The sequence below is a fragment of the Mauremys reevesii genome, linkage group 16 (assembly GCF_016161935.1).
Source record: "Mauremys reevesii isolate NIE-2019 linkage group 16, ASM1616193v1, whole genome shotgun sequence".
Classification (NCBI taxonomy): domain Eukaryota; kingdom Metazoa; phylum Chordata; order Testudines; family Geoemydidae; genus Mauremys; species Mauremys reevesii.
In genome coordinates, this window is record NC_052638.1 from 33,947,135 (window position 1) to 33,973,928 (window position 26,794).

Sequence of the window (26,794 nt, forward strand, 5' to 3'; positions counted from 1 at the left end):
TTTCCTTTTCTGGTTTTGTGGCCTCCCTGTTACGTGCTATGTAGCGTTTCTTCCTAAGTAAACATATGATCAGGTTTTATGCTCTCCTTTTCATTGTGCCTGCAGCAGCTTTTCTGTACTCCGATAGATTTTTATGCTCTAAAGATGCAAAAGGGCCCTAAAGATGCCCTAATGGGGCACCTGAGAATTCCTCAAGCATGGAGGCATCCTTAACTAACAGATCCAATGTAGCTGCCTCCCCTCACACCCCCCACAGTCTAGAGGGCATGTTGGAGACATGCTCAGGGGAAGTTATGGAGCTAGATCCCCTGGGCACTCCAGGGATCCCTGGCCTGTGTTGTTATTAGAGCAGCAGGCCTAGGGATCAGGGACCAAAGGTTACAGGTGGAAAATAGGGTTGTCTACCCTGACCATATGCATGAATAAAGCACTTCAAAGTCTCAGATGAGACATTTCACATTCATTAATTAGTCCCCAGGTATGACACACAATTACCTGGTGAAGACAGAGACCCATCAACAGCAGTGTTTTCCTCGTCTTCATGCTCCACCTTCTTCAGAACCAAAGCAAAGAAAGCAGCAAATCCCAACACCTGGAAGACATTAGCTATTCGTTCAGAATCTCCACATTCTGCACGAGGAGAGGTCTAGACTTTGCCTTAAATGCTCGTCTCTAATCCAGGCACTACAGATTGGGGAGGAGAATCTTGCCTTTTAATTTGCTCTATAAACACAGGCTAATTCCATGAACAAGAAATCAGAAAGAGAATGGACCCCAAGATGCTGTGTGAATCTCACTAATTGTGATTGTTTTTGCCCTCTGGCCATACTTTTCCCACTGGGAACTTTCATCAGCTTGGGAGCTATCAAAATAAGACAAAATAAGGTGAAATGAAGCAAACGGGAACAAGAGTCCTGCCAAGAGAAATCAACATGCCATTATAACTCAACTGTAATGAAACCCTTAACTTACAGGAAGGATCTCTTGCTTAAGAGCTCTGTCCTGCAGTCCTTTTGAATGTAAAACTCAAGTTCACCTCAATGGGAGTGATGTGCCTGAGGGAACTGCAGGATCAGCCCTTCCCTAGCCAGTGTTTTGTATTGATAGTGACCTTACTTTTAAGGGCTGTGTGATGAAGAGACTTTCAAAGAAGGAGATGGCCATGGAAATCAGCCACTTGATGGAGTTATCTTTGCCATAATGTAGCCCGTAAAGCATGGTGAAGAATCCGGACACGCCACTGGTGGCAGCTATGAGGAACCAGCCAATGAAAACAAACCACCAGGGCAAGCCTTTGAAAGAGGAACCTTTCTTGCCATCCCCAGAGAAACTTGGAGTAGGGGAGCACCTGGAGAGTCAACCATCATGAGAGAGTCATTTTACTGGTGAGACAAGCAAACCACAACAGCAAACTCTGGACTTAACAGATATAAGAAACACCTGATGTGAAAGTCAGATTTTAAAAGCTATTAACTATTTTCCAATTATTTTGACAGATACAATGATACAAATAGTATCCTGATAGTCGAGAATACAGGCACACAAATCACAGGTATACAGATACAAACAGGTATACAGATATAAGATCAAAGCACATTTTATGGGCTTTATTTCTAAAACCCCAGAAAATAGGATTTCTAATGTAGATGCTGACAGACCCACCACTACATTGTGACTGTTGGATGCCCCTATAAAAAAGGGCTTAGAGTCCATGAAGAGCAGCATCACTATATTTTTGAATACTTCCTACTTAAAAATCAGATTTTTCTGACCCATTTCTGTCTCTGTTGTTTAACAGGTTCCTGCACATCCATTCTTTTACAGACTCTTGAGCACTTTGGAGCTCAGAGCTTGTCCTCAGCTCTTTACTATAATGTTTTACTGCATTGAAACATTTAGTTTTGGAGGCATAAATGTATAAACAAAAGAGTGATGAGTTGCCCCAGTATGCAGTATTCATTCCATTGAAATTCCCTTGCTGCTCCTCCAAGAATATTTATATAATTATCAAGGAGTCATCAGCTGGTAATGACTTTCAATCACCACCAGCTTGGGCTGGATTTGAACCTGCCTCTATGTATACCAATGATAGGGGTGATTGTTACCTCTCACTGATAGATCCTGAAGAGCAGAGGTGTCTTTCCAGGAGGCCTTTCATGTGCTGGACCTGCCTAACAGCTTGGATGTAACTCTGAGCCTTCTGGAATTTGTGAGGTCCCAGTAATTCCAACTCCATCTCTACGTGCTGGAGTTGCATGTACAAGTAGCGGTTGTAGTCATTGTGTTTCAGCCTTTCACCCATTCCTTTCTCTGGAGTTGGGCTTCTTGTTTTTTCTCCAGGGAAATGGGGGAGAGGGGAAAAAGGGAAATAAATTAGGCTGCTCGTGGAATAAAGCGTGAATAAGGGTGGCAGAATCAGGGTTTAGGATTGTAAACTCTTCGGGGCAGGGAATTACTCTGAAGGTGACATGCACATCTATGGTGACTGCTAATACTAATAATCTAGCTTTCATAACTTATACAACGAGCATAGCAGTAGCATTCTCCTCACACCTGGCAAACAACATTTTATGACAATGACCTCAGAACCTCAATAGATGAGTCCAACAAGACCAAACATCCTTGTTCAATGGCTACCATAGCAGTCTGTAACTGCATAAATCTATTGAAAAAGCCAATGGCAAACTGGGATTGCAATCAATGGGGCAATTTACAGACTAAGGTAATATTCAACATGAGCCCCGGTGGCAGAATCAATCCCTGAATTGGAACTGGAGGGGACAACAGCGCAGGGAGAGGAAGGATGAGGGAAAGGACAACATGGTTATGGAAGCACTGAGACATGAGGATCTTGATGCTACGTGGACACTGACTCGTTGTAAACACTGAAAAGCCTGCATTGGTTTTAAAAGCAGGACAGTGGAGAGCCACCATTCACTCTACAGCAAAGAAAACATGGTGTTTTCACTGAACTGTCCTAAACTCAAAATGAAGTAAGAGTGGTCCTCATATCTAGTGATTGCGGTGGGTTCACTTACAGGCATTTCAGTGAGGCTTTTCTTAGCTTACCTTGTATGTCTACAGACCCTAGTGTGATGATAATAGGATCATCTTTCTTTTTACTCTCATCATAAAACTCTTGCCCAGCTCTGTTCTGCTGGCAGATGATGTCCTCAACCAAAGCCAACAGTGTGTTGATGTCAGTAGATTTTCCAAGGTCTGTTTCTGAGGATGGTAGCGGAGTCTTCAGGGTCTTAAACAGTGAATTGGCAATTCTCCTAATATCCTGGAAGATGCAGCAACAGCATGGCAGTCACCTAGTGGCTCTGGTTACTTACTCTGATGTAGTTTGAAACCAAGATAAGCTTCACTGGTGCACCACATCTACAATGGGGTTTCTGATTCTGAAGCTACAGCGCTGTCCCAGCATGGATAAGGCCTTCAACTCTCACAGGGTTAGACAGTCTCATGGGACAGTCCTGATCTGACAGGTTTAAGTCCAACAATATAAGCTTTCAGGATGTGAAAATACACACAATTCATCTGGGCTGGGGAGTCTATCCTATTCTATATAGATTCTAATACCATGCTCATCATGTTGATAGGACTAGAGCGCCTTCCAGTTGTGCATTAAGCAACATGACTTACATGTATGTCTTGTTTTGTTAGTTGTATCATGGGGACAAATGTTATTCATTTCCTTGATGTTAGACTGTGACCACACAACACAGTGATATTAGTCCATCACTACATACCTGTAAGGCTCAATATCTGCTTAGGGAGGCACATGAAATCAGCGAGAGTCCCCTACATGGAGAATTTGACCTGGACAATGGTAATCCTAGCTAAGTACCCCTCATTCTTTAACTCCATCCCTCAGAATCAAGAGGGTCTCTAACAGAGAGACACCGCTCAGTGAATGTTTGGCTTATTACTTAAGGAATTATGAAGCACATCTGGACAAAATAGTACTTTCTTGCCACACAGAATAAACAGTGAGTTCATACTGATGCGTACACCCACCAGGAGGGAGCAGTGCAATGTATTTTGTACACCCTTGGGACAGATCAGTACTCTCAACTATTTCCCTGTAAGAGGCCGTGCGCAGAGGGACTTGCCTTTATCACAGCCTCAGGGGTGAGTGTGACGCTCTGGGTTGCCTGAGCGGGAGGGGGCAGGTTTGGAGACACTCGGCCACTTTTCCCTGGTTTCTTCTCCTGCTCCTTGGTCACCCGGGGTCGGATGTTCCTGAAGATCTGCACGATGAGCAGGTTGATGGGGAACATGAGGAGGGAGCTCTCGAAGCCGATCATCACCTCCTGCCACGTGAACTCGATCTTACCTGCCATCGTCAGGCAGAGAGGAAGGGTAAAAATAGTCCCAGAGCAAAGTGAAAATGCCAGACTTAGAGCCCCTCGCCTGTGGAAAAACCTTGTTGCTGAGTGATCCCCATTGAAACTGCTTTGTGGCTCCTTGTTTCCCCTTCCCCTCTGCTCAGCCCGAGCAGTCACTCACACTTACCTAAGTCCATTTTCTGCTCAGCTGGGTCCTTTGGCACCCCCCAGAACATGATGCTGGTCAGCATGGTGCAGAGCAGCAGGGAGAAGCAGCATGATACTCTCTGGGCTCGCGTGAAGGTGCTTCGTGGAGAGCGGTTGAAAATCGAATACCAGATATGCCCGTCCTGGAAACCCTTGGAAGTCTTCATGAAAAACAGGTTACTGGGAAGAAGGAAGGGGAAGCAAGGAAGTGCTTGAAGGCTTTAAACCACAAGTTGAGGACCTCAGTAGCTCAGACATAGGTCAGGGGGTTGTTACAGGAGTGGGTGGGTGAGATTCTGTGGCCTGCCTTGTGCAGGAGGTCAGACTAGAAGATCATAATGGTCCCTTCTGACCTTAAAGTCTGTGAGTCTAAGAGGGGGAAATAGAGCTGAGTTTGGGGCCCCGTGCTGACTGACATCTCTAAGTGCTCCCACAATACAGACGTTAAATAATAACGAGATGATACTCAACAGGGTTCTCATTGTTCGGGTTGTGTGAGATGGTTGTGTTAGCACTGGATATAGCCGGGTCCCCCAAAATGCATCCACGAGACCAATGCCTTTTGCAGAGGCCTAAAATGTAGCTCCTGTCCCTGTAATTGTAGGGTGAGGACCAAACACATCAAAAGCAATTTCTATTAATCTGTCAGGGAAAATACATAGTAAAGCAGATTTGGCGCTGGGGTTTGTATTGGGTACTTTGAATGGTCTTTCTCCCCTCTCCTCAGAGCAGTAATACCAAAGTTTAACAGTCAGATGCAGCTAAGCAATCCTCTGGCTCTGGTCCAAAGTCCATTGAAGTCAAGGCTGTGACCCTCATTGACGTTAATGGGCTTTGGGTTAGGCCCTCTTTGCATCCCTTCTTTTTTCGAATGGATTGCTGTCAATAACCAACAGGAACGCAAGGCTGAAGTTACCTGAACTGTTTCATGTCCTGCTCAGTAGCGACTGGGAACACTTTGTCTAGGACACACTCTCCAACATCAATGGCCAGCCAAGAGTTACAGAGGAAATACCATTTTTGATCCTGAGCCAGGTCATGGACCAGCACACGATTCACATACCTGTGCCATAAAAATAAAGAACTAGCTCATATGGGGAAGACGCCAAGGAATTCAGGTCACTGTAAGTGCAACTCGCTGAGAGTGTGGGTGTCAGACTCTGACCCTTAGCCTATCTGTGACTTAGCTTCTCCATCTGCAAAATGGAGATAACACATTCCAGCTTCCTAGGGTGGGGTGTGGATAAATACATGAATGTTTGACAAATGCAACAGAAGGGAAAAGTGGTATCAGAAAGGATATTCTTCTGTCTCCTCATAGCCTCTTCCCTTGCTTACCAGGATGGGCTGTCTCCTGAATTATCATGCCACAGTCGGATACGCTGCAGTTCCCCAAGAGGAAACAGGGTACAGAGCAGGAAAACATCCACTCCTCCACGCTCAAAGACTAGTGTGTCAGGGTCAGTCAGGTGGTGGGGTTCACTCTCTCCTTCGAGGCCGTAAAGGGTGAGAGTCACCTGAAAGACGTACTGGATGAGTGTATTGATAATTGACAGCCTGGCACTATTTGTTTGCATTCATGACTTGGGCCACGGGTACTTTGTATTGGGCCCTAATCCTGAACTCCTTACTGAGCCTCTGGCAAATTCCCACTGAAGCCAAGCTGCCCTGCACGGGGACTCAGTGAAAACTGAGTCAGGAGCTCAGGCGTTGACCCACAATTAACAGGATGTCACGACAGGCTTGCCAAATCCTATGAACTGAGTGTAATGGAAGCTGCCGCAGCTGCTAGTAACATAAAAGCAACTGCTGTTACATTGTTGTGCATGTAGGGAGAGCTTCACTTATTTGGCCTGTTTTGCAGCAGAGTGAATGAGGCTGCAGATGTAATCGTGCCCAGTGAATCCTCTGGACTTTCCCATTCCTCCTCGCACTGTGGGTAGCAGAGCCAGGCACAGCATACTGCTGCTGTTACCTCTGCCACCCAGATCCAGAGGTCCCCTTTCGAGACACTTCATTACTTGCTCTTTCCCTTGGAGGAGCCAAAGCTCTCTTTGGTAGCCTGCTGCCTCCCTTAGATGTTAGGCTTACATATGACAAGGTCAGTTTCCTGATGTGACAAATATTTCTGAAGCTGGAGCTCTATATGCTGAGGGTCTATTAAACATTCAGAAGATACCAACACATCTGTAATTCCATCAATACCTTGGAGGTTGTGGCTGCCCCTCGACGGTGCCCTGTAAAAACTGTCACAAGATAACGATACTGAGCAAAGGGGTCATTATCCTCCAACACTGTGATCTTCACCTGGAGAGAGAGAGACAATACCACCGGGAGAATGCTATGGATGGTAAAATAGTAACAGTGCCGGGAGCAGGGCTTTCTCTGGGCTCCTGGATGGGAAAGGTGGCATGGTGCCATCTTGTGGACACTACGTATACCTAGCAGGAAGTGTGGAGGCAAGGGGAAGTAGGTAGGGCTGGTAGAAAATTTTCTGTCAAAATTGTTTTTTTGATGCAAAATTAGGTTTATGACAATTTTTTTTTGCAAAAAATGTCTACTTTCCATGGAAAATGTTTATTTTTGTTGTTGAAAAAATGAATGTTTGAAAGCTGAGATATATTGGCCAAACCCCCACATTTTTTCAGTATTTAAATTTCTGCAGTAAGCCAAAATTTTCCATGAAATATTTAGACAAAAACTGCTCTTGTCTCCCCCTCAATTTTTTGGCTATGTCTAGAAGTAGGCTAGAGAGAGACAGAGAAATGAACAGCATTTGAGGATACCCTGAGTGATAAACTCAGTCTTGTGTTATATTCTTGATGTAAAAGTTTAATGAAAGCAAACCACTAAAACCTTAGACTCCCTCCTTCTTCATGTATACTGCCGGGAACACACTGAAGATGACAAAGACATTACACAAAATTACACAGTCTAATGCAAGCTCTTTAATCACTCTTGGATCATCCATTCCCTTTATGGAGAATTAGTGGCATCAGCTACAAAGGGGGCTGACCACTCACTCTGTCCTAAGTGGCTGCATTAATGTGACCACAGCAGAGCAGGCCAGACAGAGGGGAAATACTTCCTATCACACTATCTATTAGCACAGTGCTTACTTTGGCATCATCCTGAATGTCTTTCCTTCTAGCCCAAATAGCTACCAGCACATACACAAGAAAGATACAGCCCACAGTTGTCACTACCACGGGGTTGTCCACAAATGTGCCAAAAAGCTCCGCTGTTTTGCTGACATCAATGGTATTGGGCGTGACAAAGAAGGTGCTCCCAAAGAAGGTCAGGTGGTTGCAGAGACACTGGGTGCTGCTGGGGGTTGTTTTTGGACCTACCTGAAAGCCAAAGAATGATCATGTTCACAACATTCTCAACCTTCGGCTTCAAAGTACAGCATACTTACCTAGCAAGCTGTCAAGGTTCCTCCCCCACTCTGAACTTTAGGGTACAGATGTGGGGACCTGCATGGACACTTCTAAGCTTAATTACTAGCTTAGATCTGGTAACACTGCCACCATCCAGAAATTTCAGTGTCTGGATCACTTTCTGTCCCCCCAAAACCTTCCCCTCCCTGGGCAGTCTTGAGAGGCTTTTTCACCAAGTTCCTGATGAACACCGATCCAACCTCTTGGATCTTAACACAAGGAGAATTTAACCATCCCCCTCCCTTCCCCCACCAATTCCTGGTGAGTCCAGATCCAATCCCCTTGGATCTTAACACAAGGAAAAAATCAATCAGGTTCTTAAAAAGAAAGCTTTTAATTAAAGAAAGAAAGGTAAAAATTATCTCTGTAAAATCAGGATGGAAAATACTTTACAGGGTAATCAGATTCATATAGCCCAGAGGAACCCCCTCTAGCCTTAGGTTCAAAGTTACAGCAAACAGAGGTAAAATCCTCTCAGCAAAAAGGAACATTTACAAGTTGAGAAAACAAAAATAAGACTAACACGCCTTGCCTGGCTATTACTTACAAGTTTGAAACATGAGAGACTGATTCAGAAAGATTTGGAGAGCCTGGATTGATGTCTGGTCCCTCTTAGTCCCAAGAGCGAACAACCCCCAAACAAAGAGCACAAACAAAAGACTTCCCTCCACCAAGATTTGAAAGTATCTTGTCCCCTTATTGGTCCTCTGGTCAGGTGTCAGCCAGGTTTACTGAGCTTCTTAACCCTTTACAGGTAAAAGAGACATTAACCCTTAACTATCTGTTTATGACACAAGCTAAAGAAACTGGAAAGCTAGCTGAGCTAGGTGTGAAGAATTGTTATATGTGCGCAGATCCTACAAAATCCAGTAGAGGACAGTGACTCTAAGACGTAAGCAGAAGTGGGTATTATAGTACTAAACATAATCCATTCAAAATGCTTCAACCACTTCTCACTTAGATGCATGTCCTAGAAAAAATGTATCTAAGTTCCACTTTATATTGGACTAACCTGAGCTTCATGACCTTCTCCCATCCCAAACCGGTCTTGTTTCATGGTGTTATCAAGAATTCAAAGAAACATGTTCATTCATTTTATCAAATGTTATTGTTATCTAGGCTGGCTTTGAAATGTATTGAGGAAAGATCCATGACAATATTCTTCTGCTTGTCTCTACTTACATGGCACCCGTAGCTATTCCAGTTGCCCCGTAGTTCATCCCAGAACACACACTGGGATACAAAGGAAGTGACAGCTATGGTTAGATCTCTCTTGGTTGTAGAATCCATTTCCATGTCTTGTTCCATCATGAGATAGTAAGTCCCTTCTCCGAAAATGAGTTCTTCTGGGCTAAGAACCCATGTGTTTGACTTACCTTGAACAGAAATATTTTAGTTGAAGGCTATGTAAGAAAGAATTTGTTTTAGCAATACACAGATATATTGTATACATGCCAATAAATAAAATAAATAGAATAACAGAACAGTTATCAGAACAACTATCAATATAGGTTTTTATTCTGGTTAATTTATAAGGTTAATTATTCAAAACACCTGTTCTTTGCTTCTGTTTGTGCATAGTGTTTACTAGAGATGACCTGAACCAGGACACAGATTGGAACTTTCAGACTTTGAGGAGGTTCATTGCCATTTACACATCCAAACTTCTGAGCTTGAGCTCATCTCTACAATTTATGTTTGTTCTCATCTGTAAAAAATTTGGATGACAGCACTATATATGAGAATTAAGGCCCAGATCCACAAAGGTGTTTAGGATCCTAATTTCCTTTTGAATCAGTGAAAGTTAGGAGCTTAAGTACCTTTGTGGATCTGGGCCTAAGAGCTCATATTGAGTGTGATCAGCTTCTATTGGAAAGTGTAAGTTAAGGGTACTCATGTAGTTTGTAGATGAGCCTAAAGTGCTCGGAATCAAATGTCCCTGGTAAATGATCTTACCTCCAGTGTTTTTCTTAAGGGGCAGATGAGCTTTCATATCATAGTTAGTCTCATTTGGGTGGTAGCCATATCCCAAGTACAGTATTAGTGGAATATCCTGTTCAGTTTCCAGGTGGATCACTAGAGACGTATTTTCTGAGGTGACATTGACTTGGACAGCACTAAAATTGCCCAGATTCAACAGGCTCCTGTTTTCCTGAGGTGCTGAAAATCTTGGCAGCATTATCTATATTTGAACACACAGAGATACATTCCTAAAAATGTATGACAGTGCCTGGATCCTATTACATAGTAACACGATGCAGCTACATGCTAAGATCAAAGCACATTTTATGGGATTTATTTCTAAAAACCCTCTTTCAAAACATACTATAGGGAAAGCATTCCCAAGCAAATCCATCCTGGTGGACAGCTACCGTAAATAAGATTTCCTATTGTATGCCTGCTCAAATGCAATTTGCTTGATACTTAGAACAAGCTTCTGAAAAGTCCATATCAACTCTACATTGGTTCATCTCAAAGCTCTATGGTGACTGGATACACAGGTTAGGGAGGAATGTGGGCAGGCTTGAAGTACATTTGCAAGTGTTGCATATGTGAGTTTTTAGGAAATGAATGGCATGCTACTCATCAAAATGATTCCAGACTGTTTTCCAGATGAGTAACAATATAGATACCGGCTAAATCTAAGGAGTTGAGATTATGGTCATCCTGAAGCACAGATTGATATGTAGATGCATTGTTGAATGATTTAGGCATTAGTTTAATGATTTTACACATAGGCTAGGAGGTCTAGGAGATAGTAATATGGGCATGCAATATTGAGATGAGCGAATCAGAGAAATGTAGGGCTGGAAGGGGTCTTAAGAGGTCATTAAGTTCATTGCGCTACCCCGAGGTAGGATAATGATGGTTTTATTATTTAGACATCACAGTGTGTTTCAGGCTGACCATAGCCAGCAGCCATCTTCCTTAGCCAGTAGGATTCTCATGTTTCTTCTTGTTCATCCACATGATAAAGGAGAAGGAAAGGCTGAATCACTCGCAGAAGCAAGATGCACTTTCGGGCCCCACACATAGACCTTATGAAAGAGATGCTTATTGTGTTCATCCTGCAAACCATATGTACTCCTTCCTAGCATGTGCATGCACCATGCTCTCTCTTTGTGTGTTGCGAGTAAATACAACATTACCATTTCTCTACTGAGCTTGCTACTTGGAGAGGAGATGATGATGTTGATAACACAACTGACATTTATAGAGCACCTGCCATCCAAGGATCTAATTAGACTCCAGTTCACACTGAGAGAGAGGATTGGATTTACCTCAATGTTTTCAGTAAGGTCATTAACTGGTATGACCAATCCATCAACGCTGGTAAGACTTAGGCCTCCCACGGTTCCAGTGATCTCAAAACTGGCGTCACTTAAGGAAAAGGGATTCACTGCAAAGCTCACCATCTACAGCGAGACATGAATGACAAGCAGCATTTGAGTTGTACAAGATACTTTATTAAAGTCACAATTTTTAGATTTCCATGTAGATTAGAGATGAAGTCAGAACCAAACCCAAGAGCCAAACAACCCTGGACTTCAGGGAAGTTCGGCTCCAGATCCAAGTTTGAAGCTGGCCCCATCTCAATAATGGACCAATCCCAGACCTTACATTGTGGGAAAGTTTGGAATGTGATCTGCATATAAATACTGCAGCTCAGACCCATCTCTAATGTATCTCTAACATGCAGAAATCACTTTCCATTCATATGTAATCCTTTTCATGGGTCATTTAGATCAGGGGCTCTCAACCTTTCCAGACTATTGTACTCTTTTCAGGAGTCTGATTTGTCTTGTGTACCCCCAAGTTTCACTTCACTTAAAAACTACTTGCTTACAAATCAGACATAAAAATACAACAGTGTGACAGCACACTATTATTGAAAAATTGCTTACTTTCTCATTTTTACCATATAATTATAAAATAAGTAAATTTGAATATAAATGTTGTACTTACATTTCAGTGTATAGTATATAGAGCAGTATAAACGTCATTTTCTGTATGAAATTTTAGTTTGTACTGACTTCGCTAGTGCTTTTTATGTAGCCTGTTGTAAAACTAGCCAAATATCTTGATGAGTTGATGTACTCCCTAGAAGACCTCTGCGTTCCCCCAGGGGTATGTGTACCCTGGTTGAGAACCACTGATTTAGATATCGGGGGCCAAATTCAGTCACACCAGTGTTAATCCAGAGTTATTCCATCAAAGTCAAATTGCTGTGCCTCTCCTGAAATTACTGGAGTTGACAGCATTCATAAATCTATTGCCTGAGGTGCATATCAGAGTATGTTAGAGTCATGAGTACAGATGCAGGGGAAAAAAGGAGGGACATCCAAAGCCCGTGAAGACAATGGGAGTGTTTCCACTGATGTTAGTAAGTTTGGGGTCTTGACTTAACAGAGCTGAAATAGAGAGGGGGAATTGGAAGGAGACACTTAGACTACAACAGTGTATAGGATTTTGCCAGGCCGACTGTTTTGAATCAGCCCGGGAGACCCTGAGAAAGAGGAATATAAAAATATCATAACAAGACAAAAATGTACTAGGGAATAGAGTGTGTCCTAGATCAGACAATGGAAGACACCCAACTGGCAGGAAATCTGGGGCCCTATTGTTCCCTACAAGATCTGAGTAGCTCCAACTGACTCATATGCTGCTTGGGGAAAATAGTGTTTCAGGCTTGCTGGTTAAATAATGGTATAGATCAGCTGACTCCTCGTGACAGTGAATGCAACCAAATGGTGAATGGGGTTAGAGTTATCAATTGAGTCCATTGCTGTGGACAGCCGAGAGAGCAGTGAATCAGGCAAGGACTGTGGTGGGAGGTGCCTTTCCAGTAAGCTCCCAGTTCCCTTCAACTACCTGCACCAAATCCCATGCAATCAGAAAAGGAAAAGGCTCCTCTGGCCTGATAAATTCCAAGTGAATTTGCTGACATAACTGGAAGGCCAAGAACCAGGATACCACATGTGCCAGTGCGATCATTGTGAAAGGAGAAAAGGCTCCAAACTCATTAGAGCAAGAGAATTAATAAATTTATCGAATACGTCAAGTCAGAGTAACAGTCACTTACCCTTATATCCACAGTCTCATCACTGTCTCCTGAGACACTGAGAGAGGAGGCAGAGGGGAGAGTAAAGCTGGCTGAGCTGTAATCAGAGATGTTAATGGATGTGCCATCCATGCTGTCTGTTTGTAACCTGTCCAGAATTGCGGTCAGACACAAGCAGAGAAAATAAGAACAGATGGAGACAAAGACAGAAGTATTAATAGCACAGTGCAGGGTTGCTAAGCATAGTTGATGTTACATCCAGAAAGGCTTCCTGGCTGAGTGAGTGTAACTGGGCTGGAGAACCATTTCTAACTCCTCTGGCAAATACTTCAGGACCTGTCTCTGCTTGCTGTAATGCTCTGCATGCCACTGGTAATGAATAATTAAAGGGCATGATTTTTAAAAAATTTGCACCTGCATTTGCGCACTTAATTTGGGCTTGCAGTTATACTCGTATTGTGAATTGGGAGGTGCAAGTGCATCTAAATGTCCATTTACATGAACAAATACTTGATTTCTATGCACTACTGTTGCATCTGCACAAATTAGATGAGCAATTGCCTGTCAAGTGTGATCTGCATAGTTGAAAATCATGCTCTAAGTAAACAGATTTGGGGATGATTTTATGACCTGAGAACTCACATTTTCTTCTGCCCAAACTGTGACAATTTTTTACCTACAGCAGCATCAGCAAACATTGAAAAAGAAAGAAAAATTACCCTTTCACAACAAGTGTTTTCCAGGTATCTACAAATTTAAGAGGGTGATGCTTGAGCTATGTAATCCCAGAGAATCATTCTCTTGCTACAGATCATATATGAGAATTTTCAGCCTAGTCTTACTGAAATTAGTTGGAGTTAAAACTGTTTTTACAATGGATCACCAGTTACAACATCACAGCACCTATGGATTTGTTACCACCTGTATAACATTTGGGTGGGTGACTCCATTTAATGAGAAAATGATAGATATTTTCCTTGAGAATGATTGGAGATTGTAAGGCATGTAGAAGGACAGGCCATAACTGAAATGTGCTGACTGTTACCTGTTTATGTACATTGCGACAGAGGGAGCGACCAATACCATTGGTTCATCATCTGGCAGTTTCCCAATCAGGAGTGTGCTTTGCAGGTTTTCAACTGTGTCCAACAGCTGGTGTGAGACCAAACTCTGGAAAGGACAAGGGAGCCTCCTGATATGCACTTGTTATTTGAAAAGAGCAGGGAACACATTCTTTGCATTAATTTCCATTTGTGATCTGTCTGAATTTATAACCATGCTTCCCTAGTTCTAATTTTCAGTGTTTCTTTTTAAGGCAGAAGACTGGGTGATATCTTGGTAACCTCAGTTAAAGTTATTATAAGCAATAAAATGACTGGAAGAAATAATTAACAAGCCTTAGTGTCTGCTGAGAAATTGGAAAAGTACTATTTGTGAATGAAAGAATGAAGTATCAGGTGCTCCGATACCAAAGTGATGGAATAGTGCAAAATGATAGATAGATAGATAGATGATTTAAAGGTCAGTCTATTATGAAAGCATGAAAAGGGTATCTTGGTGTAGACCATATCCATAATTCTCATGAGCAATGCATACAGTGAATTAAATATTATAATAGTAATTATAATCTTATAATGCACTACTCTGTCCAAAGATCTCAAAGCACCACCAACTTTATGGCTGTGATTCAGAAGTTACTTATGCCAAAGTATGTGAATAGTCTCTTTTGTACATGACTTCAAAGGGAGTATTCTGTGCTTAATGCACATGCTTATATACCTTGTTGAATCAGGGCTCGATTGCTTACCCTTCATACCACCCTGGGCTGGGGGAGTATTATGATCCCTAATTTACAAATGGAAAAACTGCAGCATAGAGAGTTTAAGTGAAATTGTCTGGAGATCACACAGTAGACCAGTGTCAGACCTGGGATTAGAATGTAGATCTTTTGACTGCTAAGCCTGTGCTCTAGCCACTAGCCAACTTTGGCCCCTTAAGTTGGTCATCAGATCATTTTGTCTCCCTTCTGTCAAAATTAGTATCTTCAGCCTCTCATTAACATATTCGTGCTCTATACTGAATACCCTGCGCTGTCCCTGTTATAAGGTATTCATATCCTCACCTCTCGAATTAGATTAATATCACACCCTACTCACAGTGATGGAATTAAAATGCTTACAAAGGCATTTGTAATAATTCACATAGAAGTATGAAAAACCCATACCACATAAATCTGAATAGAAAATCAGGCGGAAGCTTTTCAGAAGGTTCAAGTAAGGTAACTGATTTCAGTTTAGTCCCTTGATGAAGTCAGTGGAGCTGAAGTCTCAGAGGCGCTGAGCACATGTAACTTCCTCAGGATATGGTTCAGTAGGGAGGGATAGAATCAGAAATGGAAGAATCCTATTACAGTAGATGATCTAATTTATCCACTAGGGGAAATATTACTCCTTACAGTATATTCTGTAATATACTACTCTGGCCAGTCTGTTTTCAAATATCTCAAGTAATGTTTTAAGAGGCTGCTATCCCTTCCCTTAGGAGACTATTCTATAATCTAATAAAATCTCCCCATTCTATTTACCTTGATGTTCAGCCTAACCCCTTTGCACCCTTGTAGCTCCCCAGTGCACTCTAAGCAACGCCACTTTCAAACATACACAAGTCAGAAGGGCTTTTTTATCTTCCACACCAGGCAGACACACGTGCACTGTATATTAGAACTGAACCACATGAAAACAACCTGTCCAACCTCTGACGATGAAGTATCCTCCGTCCCATTTTGCATGGAAGCTGTGAGCACATTGCTCACTGCGTTGAACAGGTAGCCAGCTGCGTCCTTTCGCTTCTGATAATCCTCACTGTCCTCTGTGCTTACAGTGAGTAAGAACTCACTGACATCTTTGAGAGAGTTACTGGCTTCCACCTGAACAGGCGATAAGGGGAAATAGTTATGTGTGTGTGTATTAAAAATAATAGGTGTTAAAATGAGCCACTGTTTGCGCTATATAACATGAATAGTCCAATGGGGCTATTTGCAGAGAAAGGTATTTTCACTGTTGTTATGTCTTTGTATTACCATTGTGTCTAAGCCCTGGTCATAGACGAGGACCCCACTGTGCTAGGTGCTGTACAAACACAGAACAAACAGGTGTTCCCTGCCCCTCACAGTTTACACCCTAAGTAACTGCTCAGTGAGAGAGAGAATATCACATTCCGGCCCTTCAGGCCCAATCCTAAAAGATGCTGAGCAACACCTGGAAGTGCTCAACTTCCATTGTGCCCAATGGAAGTGTAGGGTGCTCAGCACCCTTCAGGATCAGGACCTGATGCTATGAGCTGGCAGAACAATCCTGGCAACTGTAACAGTTTGACATGTTTTATATGCAGTTGCCTAACTTGGGGACATCGGCACAACCTTACCCCCATTGGTAACAAGACTCCCATTGACTTCAACAGTATAAGACTGAGCCCCTGGCTAGTTACAAGTGCTCAGATCTGAGGGTGGCGGGAGCCAGAAAGACAGATGGACTATTCCATGGTGTATTGTATGTGTGATGGGGTGTATTTGGGGCCCCCTGCTGGAGGCCCTGCAGTCCTACCACACACTGCTCCAGGAAAGAGCAACAAAGGTGTTTCCTTTAGGCCTGCCTAGAAAGGCTGAATAGAAGGAGCCAATCAGAGCCCACCAGGCTCAGATAAAAGGAGCTGCAGGGGCTAAGCAGGTTAGTTCCTGGCTGGAACTGGAGAAGCAAGGAAGGGTGCCCCTTCCTGGTCACAGGAGCACACGTGAGAGCCACAAGATGGGTTCTGGTGGTACTTGCATTCAGCGAGGAGGAAGAGGAGTTGAGACATTCAGGCCTGAGGTCAGGGTGAAGAGAAAGGGGCTACAGGGGAAAAGGCCCAGGGAATAGCAGCAGCAAACTGAGGGAAGCCATACAGGGCTGCTCTGACTAAGACCCCTGGGCTAGCACCCATAATAATGGGCAGGCCCAGGTCCCCTCCACTGGCCCTCTAGCAAAGTGGCTTAAGAACCAAGAAGGGGACAAGGCTCTGTTGGGAAGCCCAAGTGCAAGGCAGGATTTAAAGGGGCCCTGAGACAGGGCTGAAGACACTGGTGAGGGCAGACAGTGTGCTGAACTCTTTGCTACCATTAGGGGTCCATTCACTGTTGGACTGGGTGACTTGGCTGGAGGGCTGAGCCACTAAAGACCCCCCTAGTGAGGTGAACAACCTACAGGGGGTGCCCAGAACGGGGGAGAAATAGGATTGCAGCATCCCACCCAGCTGACAGGAGGCATCCACGAGAGATGAGTGTCCCTGTCACGGCACCCAAGCAATGCTACTATATTGTTAAATGTATGTAATTAATTTATTTCAGTTTTTTTCTCCATGGCCTGAGCCCCATATGAGGATAGAAGGGTGCTGTGCATTCCCATTTATGCCTAATTATAGACACTGATTATTTTGTGATCATGAAACCAAGGTAATAATTACACTGGCAGGAGCCAGGCCCAGAGTGGTCAAGGGGCTGTGCAAATTTTACTACACAGTGCAGCCACTGCCTATCCCTCAGATCTGCGACCCCAACAGCTTCAATCTTAACCTTCTGCTCATGAATCTGACGGAGCTACATTTTTGTCTTGACTACGGTTACTATCCATTGCTGAAATACTCCAGCATCATTTCCTGGCTGCATTTGAAACCGCCTCAGAAATCAGGAGAAACTGGTTTTTTATTGCTAGTGTGCTGGGAAAACACAGCCTGCAAAAGAATTATTCTGTCCCTTCCCCATTGACTCGCTTCCCTAACAGCACAGCACAAGAAACACTGGGATGAACCATGTAACAAACAGCACCATCTACTGATTATATAATGTTGTTCAAGTAACATTCAGGGACTCCTAGCAATTATGGTAAAGCTGAACAGCTATGCCCAGGTACTGCTGCTGTGAAACTCCTCTTGTGGAAAGGTGCTTATAACATTTAGTTCAGTGGGAGCATGTACATGACAGTAAGGCAAATGCCAGGAAGTTACAAGCATGAAGCCAAATGGATTTTGGAATAACTCAGCTTTGCACTTATATAGCAATACCTTTAATCCTAGGATCTCAAAGTGCTTTATAGGCATGAATGAATTACCCCACCTGTGAAACAGCTAAGTATTATTATACCTATTTTATAGCTTGGTCACTGAGTTAGTGGCAGAGCCAGGAATAGAACCCAGGAGTCCTGATTCCCCGTCTCCCGCTCTAGACAATACTGTCTCCTGACACAATCCCTTCTCTCTAAAACATTAAATAAAGAATGGGCTACTGCAAATACTGATGCTCTCTCAGGGCCAGGGGGTGTGGTTCTGTGGGTGGAGATGTGGATCAAAGCTCTGCTTACCTGTGCTGAGGAAGAGAGCTCTTCACTCCTGTAAGTGGTTTCTTTCAGTACCTCTGACATCTTAAGAGCAGTCTGTATTGATGTTACATTAACAGCAGACAGAGTTGTCAGCATCAGCTCTCTCAGCTTGGGATGAAAGGAGATAATTAGAGAAAGGAACAAAGATGTTAATTGAGAATGTAAATGTAAATACTGCTGGATATTGACAGTCTAAGTTTGCTATAGATCTAATGGCAGAAACAAGCTCCCCAGGATGGATAATTCAAGCTAGCATTAGCTCTACTTGCAAATTGCCACTTTCCGTAGCTATTGACTGTATAATCACAGGGATATTTTGTCACTCTGAGACACAGGGGATTTACACACATAACATCCATTAACAGTAATGAAAGCTACTTGTGTGAATTCCTACCCATTGGGATGAATGTATAGGCCTTAGTATATAAATACCTCCTCCACTGAAAGCAGAATTGCAGAATTTGTTGGCTCAGAAGAACAACAAATCATAGCTGATGAATTCAGCATACATTGTACTTCTCTAGCCTCTTTCCCTCTGAGGAGCTCAAGGCAGTGGAAACATTTCATTGAGCCTCATCCCACACCTGAATTGAGCCTCATCCCACTGCTGTGAGGTGTGTAACACACACAGGCAAACAGGTCCAGTCCACAAATAGTGGCCAAGCTGGGAATAGGATGCAGGAGTCCTGACCCCCAGTTCCCTGCTCCAGCCATACTCTCACCCTTGAGAGATCCCCACTAAATTCAACATGAATGATGTTTTTAGCATGCAGTTTTACTTAGGGATTGCAGAATCAAGACAGATGTTGGGACTCTACTACCTCAGCCCAGGCGGAGAGGGTTTGGAGAATCACAGAGGGAATGCACTTATTTCTAAGGGGTCTGGGGTAGGGAAGGGAAGATATTTCACCTCTTTTGAGCATCCCCCACTGGCTGCTGGTGGGCCAGTGCCCTGGCTTTAGTAGGGACTAGCTGCCCGCAGTCAGTCTCTGGGTAAATGCAGTGCCATGAGCAGCACTCAGGGAGGTGGTGCTGGGATAGCCAAGAGGGAGAATGTTGATATGGAAGGGGTGAAAAGTCAATGAATCAGAAGGGCCAGTGGTGAGAAATGAACAGCTGCTTCTTTCTAGCTGAAACCTATGGCAAATGCTAGCCCAAATCCTGAGAGATACTGAGAACCTACAACTCCCATTGACTTTGGAAGGAGGTTTGTCAGCCCTTGGAGCTACTCAAGAAATCGTCCATGGTCTTTACAGAATATGGAAAATGCATCATTATAGTGTAAGAAAATAAACCAGGTGCCTGACCTCCCTTCGGGTGTCGGTCTGCAGAGATGTATTAAAGGTCTCTCCCTGGCTCTCCTGATTAAGGACTGAAGACATTGACTTATACAGCTGGAACAGGGACATGCTGTTGTTTCCTTCTTTTAAGATGGCATTTGCTTTCTCAGCTAGAGTGGCCTGCAGGGTCTGGTTCCCAGTGTTCATATCTTCACGTCGAACCTGATGATGCAATTAGACACGCCCACAGCCTTGTTACTGCTGCCTGCTGGTATTATTACCCTTTCACAACCTCCATTACTATTCTAGCGATGTTCATAATGAGAGCTGATCAAGAAACTGTTCCCCCTGTTTTCAGAGATCTTTTTTTTTCCAATGAAATTTTCCAACCATCTTTAGAACCACCCAGGAAAAAGAAAACAACGTTTGCAGAAACATTTGTTTAAAAAAAAAATTCTGTTTTCATCTGAAAAAATGTTTTGATCAAAAGTTTCCAACTCTTAACTTACAAAACAGTTCGTCTCGCCTAGAGATGCATCTGGTTTGGTCCACCTGACTGACTGAAGACAGATACTGATAGGTAGTGGTATCCTTCATGTTAGAAAAGAGAGAGAGGGCCCAATTCACCTTTGCAGTACTTCAGTCTTACTCCAGTATGATGCCATTGAAATCAGAGGAGTGATGAGTAACTCCAGTGAGTAACACTGATGAAGCAGTGGTGCACATTCTTTTAATAAGTATAAAGATTTATTATTGGGCCCCCTGGAGACAGGTTCTGGTATTTCTCTGGTTTTTTTTAACTCCCAGACTAACTATACATAGCCTGTGCTGTTCACTGTCTCCCTAAATTCTGGCCTGAACAAACTGTGATGGAAGAAACTGTTGGCTGCTCATGGGATTCTACAAGGAAGCTTGTCTAGTCCTCCTTGGTCAGAAGGATGGAGGATGGTGGCTGTGGAGCACAGGCGAGTAATGGGTATAAAATGGGGAGAGGAGGCTCTGGAAGGTGGCCAGTTCCCCAGAATCACAGGTTTAGCTATTGGCAGTGAGAAGCCTAGAAGGGAAACAATTTTTCTGTGTACCTTGACAGTAGCATCAGTCTGGACTGTGTCACCAAAGTTATTGCTGACAGTAATTGTAACATGTAAAACAAAGTTATTTTCCTCTTCTCCAAGGGGAAGATAAACTGACAGGAGTTCAGGATGTGGGCCACAGTTCAGGAGGGAGCCTGAAAGAGGAAAGACAGTGTTACCCATCATACACTTCACACCCTACTGAACAGCTCAGCATCCTCCAAAGAGGCACTCAGACGCCACGTAGGATTGGGCCTATAGTTATCACCATGGAATCATGTCTCTTTGTTTTGATTTGCAAAATTAAAATAGCTCCTCTGGAGAAAAATTGATAATGACCCTTAAATTCAGATTCCTTGCCTAAGGTGATTCCACAATCCTTAAAGGGATCCTTTAAAAATCTCCTGCAGTTTCTAAAGGGAAACTATCATAAAGGTCATGGCCCTCTTATACATATATGCCCTGTTCATACCTCGTTTTTCTTTCCGCTGTCATAGGGCCAGGTTGAGCAAGGGCTGCATCTTAATCCACAAGTTTAAAGTGAACAATCCTATGTGCAGAACAAGAGGCTACTCTGTCCGAGTTGAAGGTATGAGAATCTGGCCAGTTATTATCTGGCCAGCAGCAGAAGTGGGTTATGCCTGTGCTCTTGTTAGTGATGGAAGTACAAGGCTGGGTGCTCACACAGGGAAGCTGCCATTCAAACAAACCAGCCCCAGAACGTACCTGATTTCAGGTAGAAGCAGTACGTGAGCAGGCTGCTGTGTGCAGGGGGGCAGGAGTCCTCCGAGCAGGCCGTACTGCAGGAGATTGTGAAGCTGGTGAGCACCGATCCCTCCTTGGGGGATATAGCGCAGACTGGGACCACTGGTGAGGGCACCATGCTGACAATGTAGATTTCATCGCCATATTCATGCTGAGTCATTGCTGGAAAGTTCAGAGGGAAAACATCAGTGATGATCATCTGACAACTTTCAGCAGCACTGAGCATCGTACGCTAATAATGATGCAGTTTGTTCAGGCTCTGGGAGTGGCAATGTTGTCTAACCAGAGCTGAGATACCTTCATAGGCTAATCTATAGCATAGACAGCACTATACAAACATGGTTTTATTCCCCTTGTAAAGAGAAGCTGGATTATAAAATTGAATATTCATCATAGGGACATTTCCAGATGTGTCTAAATCAGATGATTAACATCATCTTGGATTAGGGTTGTTGAATCAGGGCTTGTCTTTTTGAACACTTAGTTTGTGACAAGCTAGAGTGTAAATCTACCCCACACCAGCCTGCCAGGCACTAAGTGTCTGTAAGGACCCTGCGGCTGGGCACTACTCTGCTTTGAAATGGGAGTAAGCTAAAGTGCACTAGGGTACTTTTAGCACATGGCAGCAGGGTCCACATAGACCCCTGGTGCACAGTATGCTATTGTGGGGTAGATTTCCCCCCCCCCCAATTTGCCACATACTAAGTGTTCATATAGACAAGCCCTCACTCACCTCAAATTACTGCTTGTGTGGGGTGTACAGGAGACAAAAGGGTTAAAGTGGCCTGAGAGGCCATTTAACCTACCAGGCTGCACTTGAAGGCACCACCTAGCTTGAAGTGGTTTCCATCATATACAGGGATTACAGTTTGGTTCAATGGTTCTCAGTACCCCCACTATACAAATTGTTCCAGCATTCCTGCCTGAAGGGGGATCTGGCCTCATTTGTGGTCAAACACAGCTAAGGTTGGGCTGAGTCTTTGTGAAGGAAGAAGCAAAGGTCTGCCAGAGGAGGGGCCAGGGAGGAATGGTAGCTGAGAGCTTTCTCTTGAGGACTGAGAGAAGCCTGGGTGGCTGAGCCCTGAGCTGGAAGCCTGACTGGAGATAGGGGCTGATCAGGGACTCCTGATGCTTCTCCATGTGCCTGCAGAAAGGAGCTGTTCAATACCAGTGTAGATCTGTTGCTCTGAAGCAAAGTCAAGGAGCTCTGCCTGAAACCATGGGTGGAGCTAGAGTGTGACCACCTTTGGTGGTGAGCGTGAAATCCAGGACCTGGGGCTGGTGTTGGGATGGTTTGAAAAGAAGAAGGCAACCCGCTGAGCCCAGATGGGCTGAAGACTCCGTTGTTTTGTTACATTCTGGTGGACATTAAGTGAAGCACTCTGAGACCCTGAGAAGGGTTGGACTCTGTTACCTAGTTTGGCAGGAAGGCCAGATCACACCAATGGCTGAAATCGGCCATAGAAGGCATGGGACAAACAGAGGCACAGCTATTGTAATACCACATATAGCCCCCAGGGACGTGTTTCAGTTGCAGCTTTGCCACACCTCTACTCTGTGCTTTGTGTGTGTGGGTACCAAACTATACACCATAGTCTGGCAAAATTAAGAAAAGGGTCACTGTAAACATAATGGCACTTAGTGTATCAAATTATTTAACAGCATATTTGTCCTTTAAGATGTTTCTTCTCCTACTATGTCCGATGTCTCCATATTGCAAAGAGATTGTATCTCAATGGAGTTTTCAACTCTGGCTTTTCCCACCTGTTACTTTAATCCGAAATGCTTCTCCATGTGCCTGCAGAAAGGAGCTGTTCAATACCAATGTAGATCTGTTGCTCTGAAGCAAAGTCAAGGAGCTCTGTCGGAAACCCTTCAGACTGCAGACTGCAGGGAGGGAGGGAGGCTGGAAAACCCAACAGGAAAATTAACAAAGCAGGAGGCTGTTTACTGTGATTTCCATCCAGAGAGTTCTGTGTGCTACATTGTCTATAGACCCAGTCCTGAAGCCTTTATTCAAAAAACATACCCATTGACATCAGCAGGAGTTTTTCCCACTATGATACATGGCAATACAGTGCACTAATAGTGACAAAGAATGAATGATATTTGGTGAAACATTCGTCCACCTGAATATACATGACAAGGTTGGAAATCTGTGTGAAAAATGCATGTGCAACTGTGTGCCTGCTTTTACACATGCAATTATCATGATTATCTCCACTGGCAGCAAATGTCTTTAAGGTACCTAGGGAGACGCCCCCCACCCCTACCTCAAAGGGCTTCCTTTCAATCTGGGTGTTTATTTTTTGGGGGTGCAGCATTCCTGACCAACCTACTCATCTCACCTTTGACTGGAATGTGTTATCTAAATACCAGTTATACTGTACAGCTTGGGAGCCTTCCTGCATGGTGGCTCTCAAAACAACTTCTGCAGTGACATTCACTAGCTTGCAGTTTGTCTCACACCTAGAAGGAGGCAAGACAGTAGTTATGCACCAAAAGATGACAGTACTCCCAGCTAAAAGCCCACCCGATTTTTTCCATCTTTTGGTTGTAATCTGCCGAACTCGTGGGTTACGAGGTAGATAGACGTCACAAACAGCAACATTTTCAAAAACTCCCAAGTGACTTTGGAGCCTATGTCCTATTTTCAAAAGGAGCAGAGGTACTGAGGATGTGTCTACACTACACATGCTACAGTGGCACAGTTGAGGGGTTGACACTTGTTACAGTGACAGAAGGGGGTTTTCTGTTGATGTACTAAATCCACCCCCTTGAGAGGTGGTTGCTAGGTCAATGGAAGAATTCTTCCCTCAACCTAGCAGTGTCTACACTGGGGCTTATGTTGGCTTAAATTCACACCTCTGACCAATGTAGCTCAATCGACCTAAGTTTTAGGTGTCGACCAGGCCTTAGAAGACTAAGTTTACAATACAAAATTTTGCAAGTCTACACTACAAAATTACATCAACCTAAGTTACAATGAAGCACAGCCCCTGCAGTAATTGAATTGGTTTTACATGTCCACACTATGCTCCTGGTGTCAGCGGTGCACGGTCTAACCAGGAGCGCTTGCACCAATTTAACTGCCAGTGTGGGGCATTGTGGGAAGGTTTTTGAAAGGCAGCAACAGTCTATGTAAGCAATGCAGTGTCTTTACTGTCACTGCGTCGACCTGAATACATCGACCTCAGTGTTATGCCTCTTGTGGAAGTGGAGTCATTAAGTCGGTGTAGTGGGCGAGTTACATCGGTGGGAGCTGCATTTTAGTGTAGATGCTAACAGTTGGGTCGACATAAGGCAGCTTACATCGACCTAAGTCTCTAGCATAGACCAGGCCTAAGTCTCATGAAACTTAGGCTCCTAAGAGCCATATTTTCAAAGGTACTGAGGTGCCTAAAGATGCAGATAGGCCCCTCTATGCTTTTGAAAATCGGCACATTACTCTAATTGATTTCAGTGGCTGGAGGAGGAAATGTAGCAATAAGAATGGGGAATAAGTACTACAGTTCCAAGGCAGACCTGATTTCTGGGTGCAGTCCTTGTCTGGCAGTCACATACAGACATTGCTCGTCCTGCTTCTCTTCTTTTCCAGGGCTTCTGACTGTCACCCGCAGGGTCACCGCTGAGTTTGGCGGGGGCAGGCAGGCAGGCGGGATCTGTGCCATGCTCTGGTCCGTGGGAATTACTTGATGCTGCACACATTCCTGCCACTCAGGCCAGCAAGCCCCTGCACAGACATTTCCTTTTTAATGTTGGTAATAATATCTGGCTCTTCATTTTCAGACATAGATCTCAAAATGCTTCACAAAGGAGGCGAGCTTCTTTATCTCTATTTCACAGATGGGGAAACTGAGGCACAGAGAGATGAAGTGACTTAACCAGAGTGGCCCACCTGCCCAGTGGCAGAGGAAAAAACCCAGATCTCCCGAGTCCCGGTCCAATTTTAAACCCTGAATGCTTTTTCATTGCTGCTGAAAAATAGAAGCCTCTCCCAGCTTCAGATACAGCAGGCCTGCTTCTCCTCAGTGTAAAAAGGGGATATGATATTCTGGCAGCACCGACACCCTCTGCTGTCAGGCATTGGAACTTGGCTGGGAGCTGCCCAGTTAATTACAGCTGGCTCATAAGACTCTGAATATCAGTCAGGTGGAAGTAGATCCACGGTGGAGGGGGCTCAGGGTTGGGGATACACATCCTGAGAGATGGAGCTCGAGGACCAGCCATCGCGAGGAAGAAGATTAGACTGGGGACCATGTAGTAGTATTGTGGAATTAGCGTGAAGGGTGATATTTTGACTGTACAATGAGCATGTAGCTTTTTTTTAAAGCCAGGTGAGGTCTATACCCTTTTAGGCCTGGTCTTCACTAGGGGGGCGGGTCGAACTAAGGTACGCAACTTCAGCTACGCGAATAGCGTAGCTGAATTTGAACTACCTTAGTTCGAACTACTTACCCATCCTCACGGCGCGGGATCGACGTCCGTGGCTCCCCCATCGACTCCGCCACCGCCGTTCACGGTGGTGGAGTTCCGGAGTCGACAGGAGCACGTTCGGAGTTCGATATATCGCGTCTAGATGAGACGCGATATATCGATCTCCGAGAAGTCGATTGCTACCCGCCGATCCGGGCGGGTAGTATGGACGTACCCTTACAGTCAGTCTGGCACAGCACATCCAGTATGATGGTGAGTTTACCATTAGGCAGCTAGCTAATGGTAGGAAAAAGTCAAAACATGCACTGCACATACCACATGCCCAGGTGAAGGTAGAATTATCATTGTCATCTGGCCAGTCAAGGGTAACTGTTGTGAACGGATCCACATGGCGACTAGGTTTAATGTATATTTTATTTTTCCTTTTGTCATCCTAAACAAGAAGTGAGAGTACCAATTAGAGCAGCAATGTGCGTGAACAGATGTCTAACCTTTCATTATTTTATAATGAATAAGAAAAAGGGATTTGCGGTGTACTATTAGCAGAGAGAGCCAGGGCTAAAAAATCAGGGCCCAATCAGCTTAAATAACGGTTTGTCCATGGCCATACAGAAAGTCTATAGGAGAGCTGAGACTGGAACCCAGATGTCACAACTCCTAGTCTTGTGCTTGTAACCACCAGACAATTCTTCCTCTTAGAATAGGTGTCACATGAATAATGATGTGGTTTTTCTGTTTCTCAGTGTTCTGACACATAAGGGCTCTAGCCATAAAGATGAGTAATGTCT

General features: G+C 44.1%; 2 protein-coding genes across 2 annotated transcripts in view; one reads left to right on the forward strand and one right to left on the reverse strand.

Moving 5' to 3' along the window:
• PKD1L2 (polycystin 1 like 2) overlaps positions 1–26,794 on the reverse strand; it is a 65,783-nt gene that overhangs the window by 15,792 nt on the left and 23,197 nt on the right. The window contains exons 10-33 of the mRNA XM_039502663.1: positions 26,322–26,439; positions 25,095–25,302; positions 23,918–24,038; positions 23,334–23,475; positions 21,531–21,731; positions 20,814–20,959; positions 19,759–19,953; positions 18,434–18,559; positions 15,787–15,969; positions 14,089–14,213; positions 13,065–13,191; positions 11,263–11,397; positions 9,938–10,163; positions 9,164–9,357; positions 7,661–7,891; positions 6,747–6,848; positions 5,880–6,058; positions 5,458–5,604; positions 4,522–4,721; positions 4,119–4,342; positions 3,070–3,286; positions 2,106–2,334; positions 1,117–1,348; positions 496–592 (exon numbers count right to left, since the gene is read on the reverse strand). Of these exons, the coding sequence (XP_039358597.1) occupies positions 496–592; positions 1,117–1,348; positions 2,106–2,334; positions 3,070–3,286; positions 4,119–4,342; positions 4,522–4,721; positions 5,458–5,604; positions 5,880–6,058; positions 6,747–6,848; positions 7,661–7,891; positions 9,164–9,357; positions 9,938–10,163; positions 11,263–11,397; positions 13,065–13,191; positions 14,089–14,213; positions 15,787–15,969; positions 18,434–18,559; positions 19,759–19,953; positions 20,814–20,959; positions 21,531–21,731; positions 23,334–23,475; positions 23,918–24,038; positions 25,095–25,302; positions 26,322–26,439 (4,105 nt within the window). The remainder of the gene's footprint in view (positions 1–495; positions 593–1,116; positions 1,349–2,105; positions 2,335–3,069; positions 3,287–4,118; positions 4,343–4,521; positions 4,722–5,457; positions 5,605–5,879; positions 6,059–6,746; positions 6,849–7,660; positions 7,892–9,163; positions 9,358–9,937; positions 10,164–11,262; positions 11,398–13,064; positions 13,192–14,088; positions 14,214–15,786; positions 15,970–18,433; positions 18,560–19,758; positions 19,954–20,813; positions 20,960–21,530; positions 21,732–23,333; positions 23,476–23,917; positions 24,039–25,094; positions 25,303–26,321; positions 26,440–26,794) is intronic.
• The window catches only part of BCO1 (beta-carotene oxygenase 1), a 104,190-nt gene that overhangs the window by 5,498 nt on the left and 71,898 nt on the right, over positions 1–26,794 (forward strand). Inside the window, exon 2 of the mRNA XM_039502668.1 lies at positions 21,302–21,393. The gene's annotated coding sequence lies outside the window, so the exon portion shown is untranslated. The remainder of the gene's footprint in view (positions 1–21,301; positions 21,394–26,794) is intronic.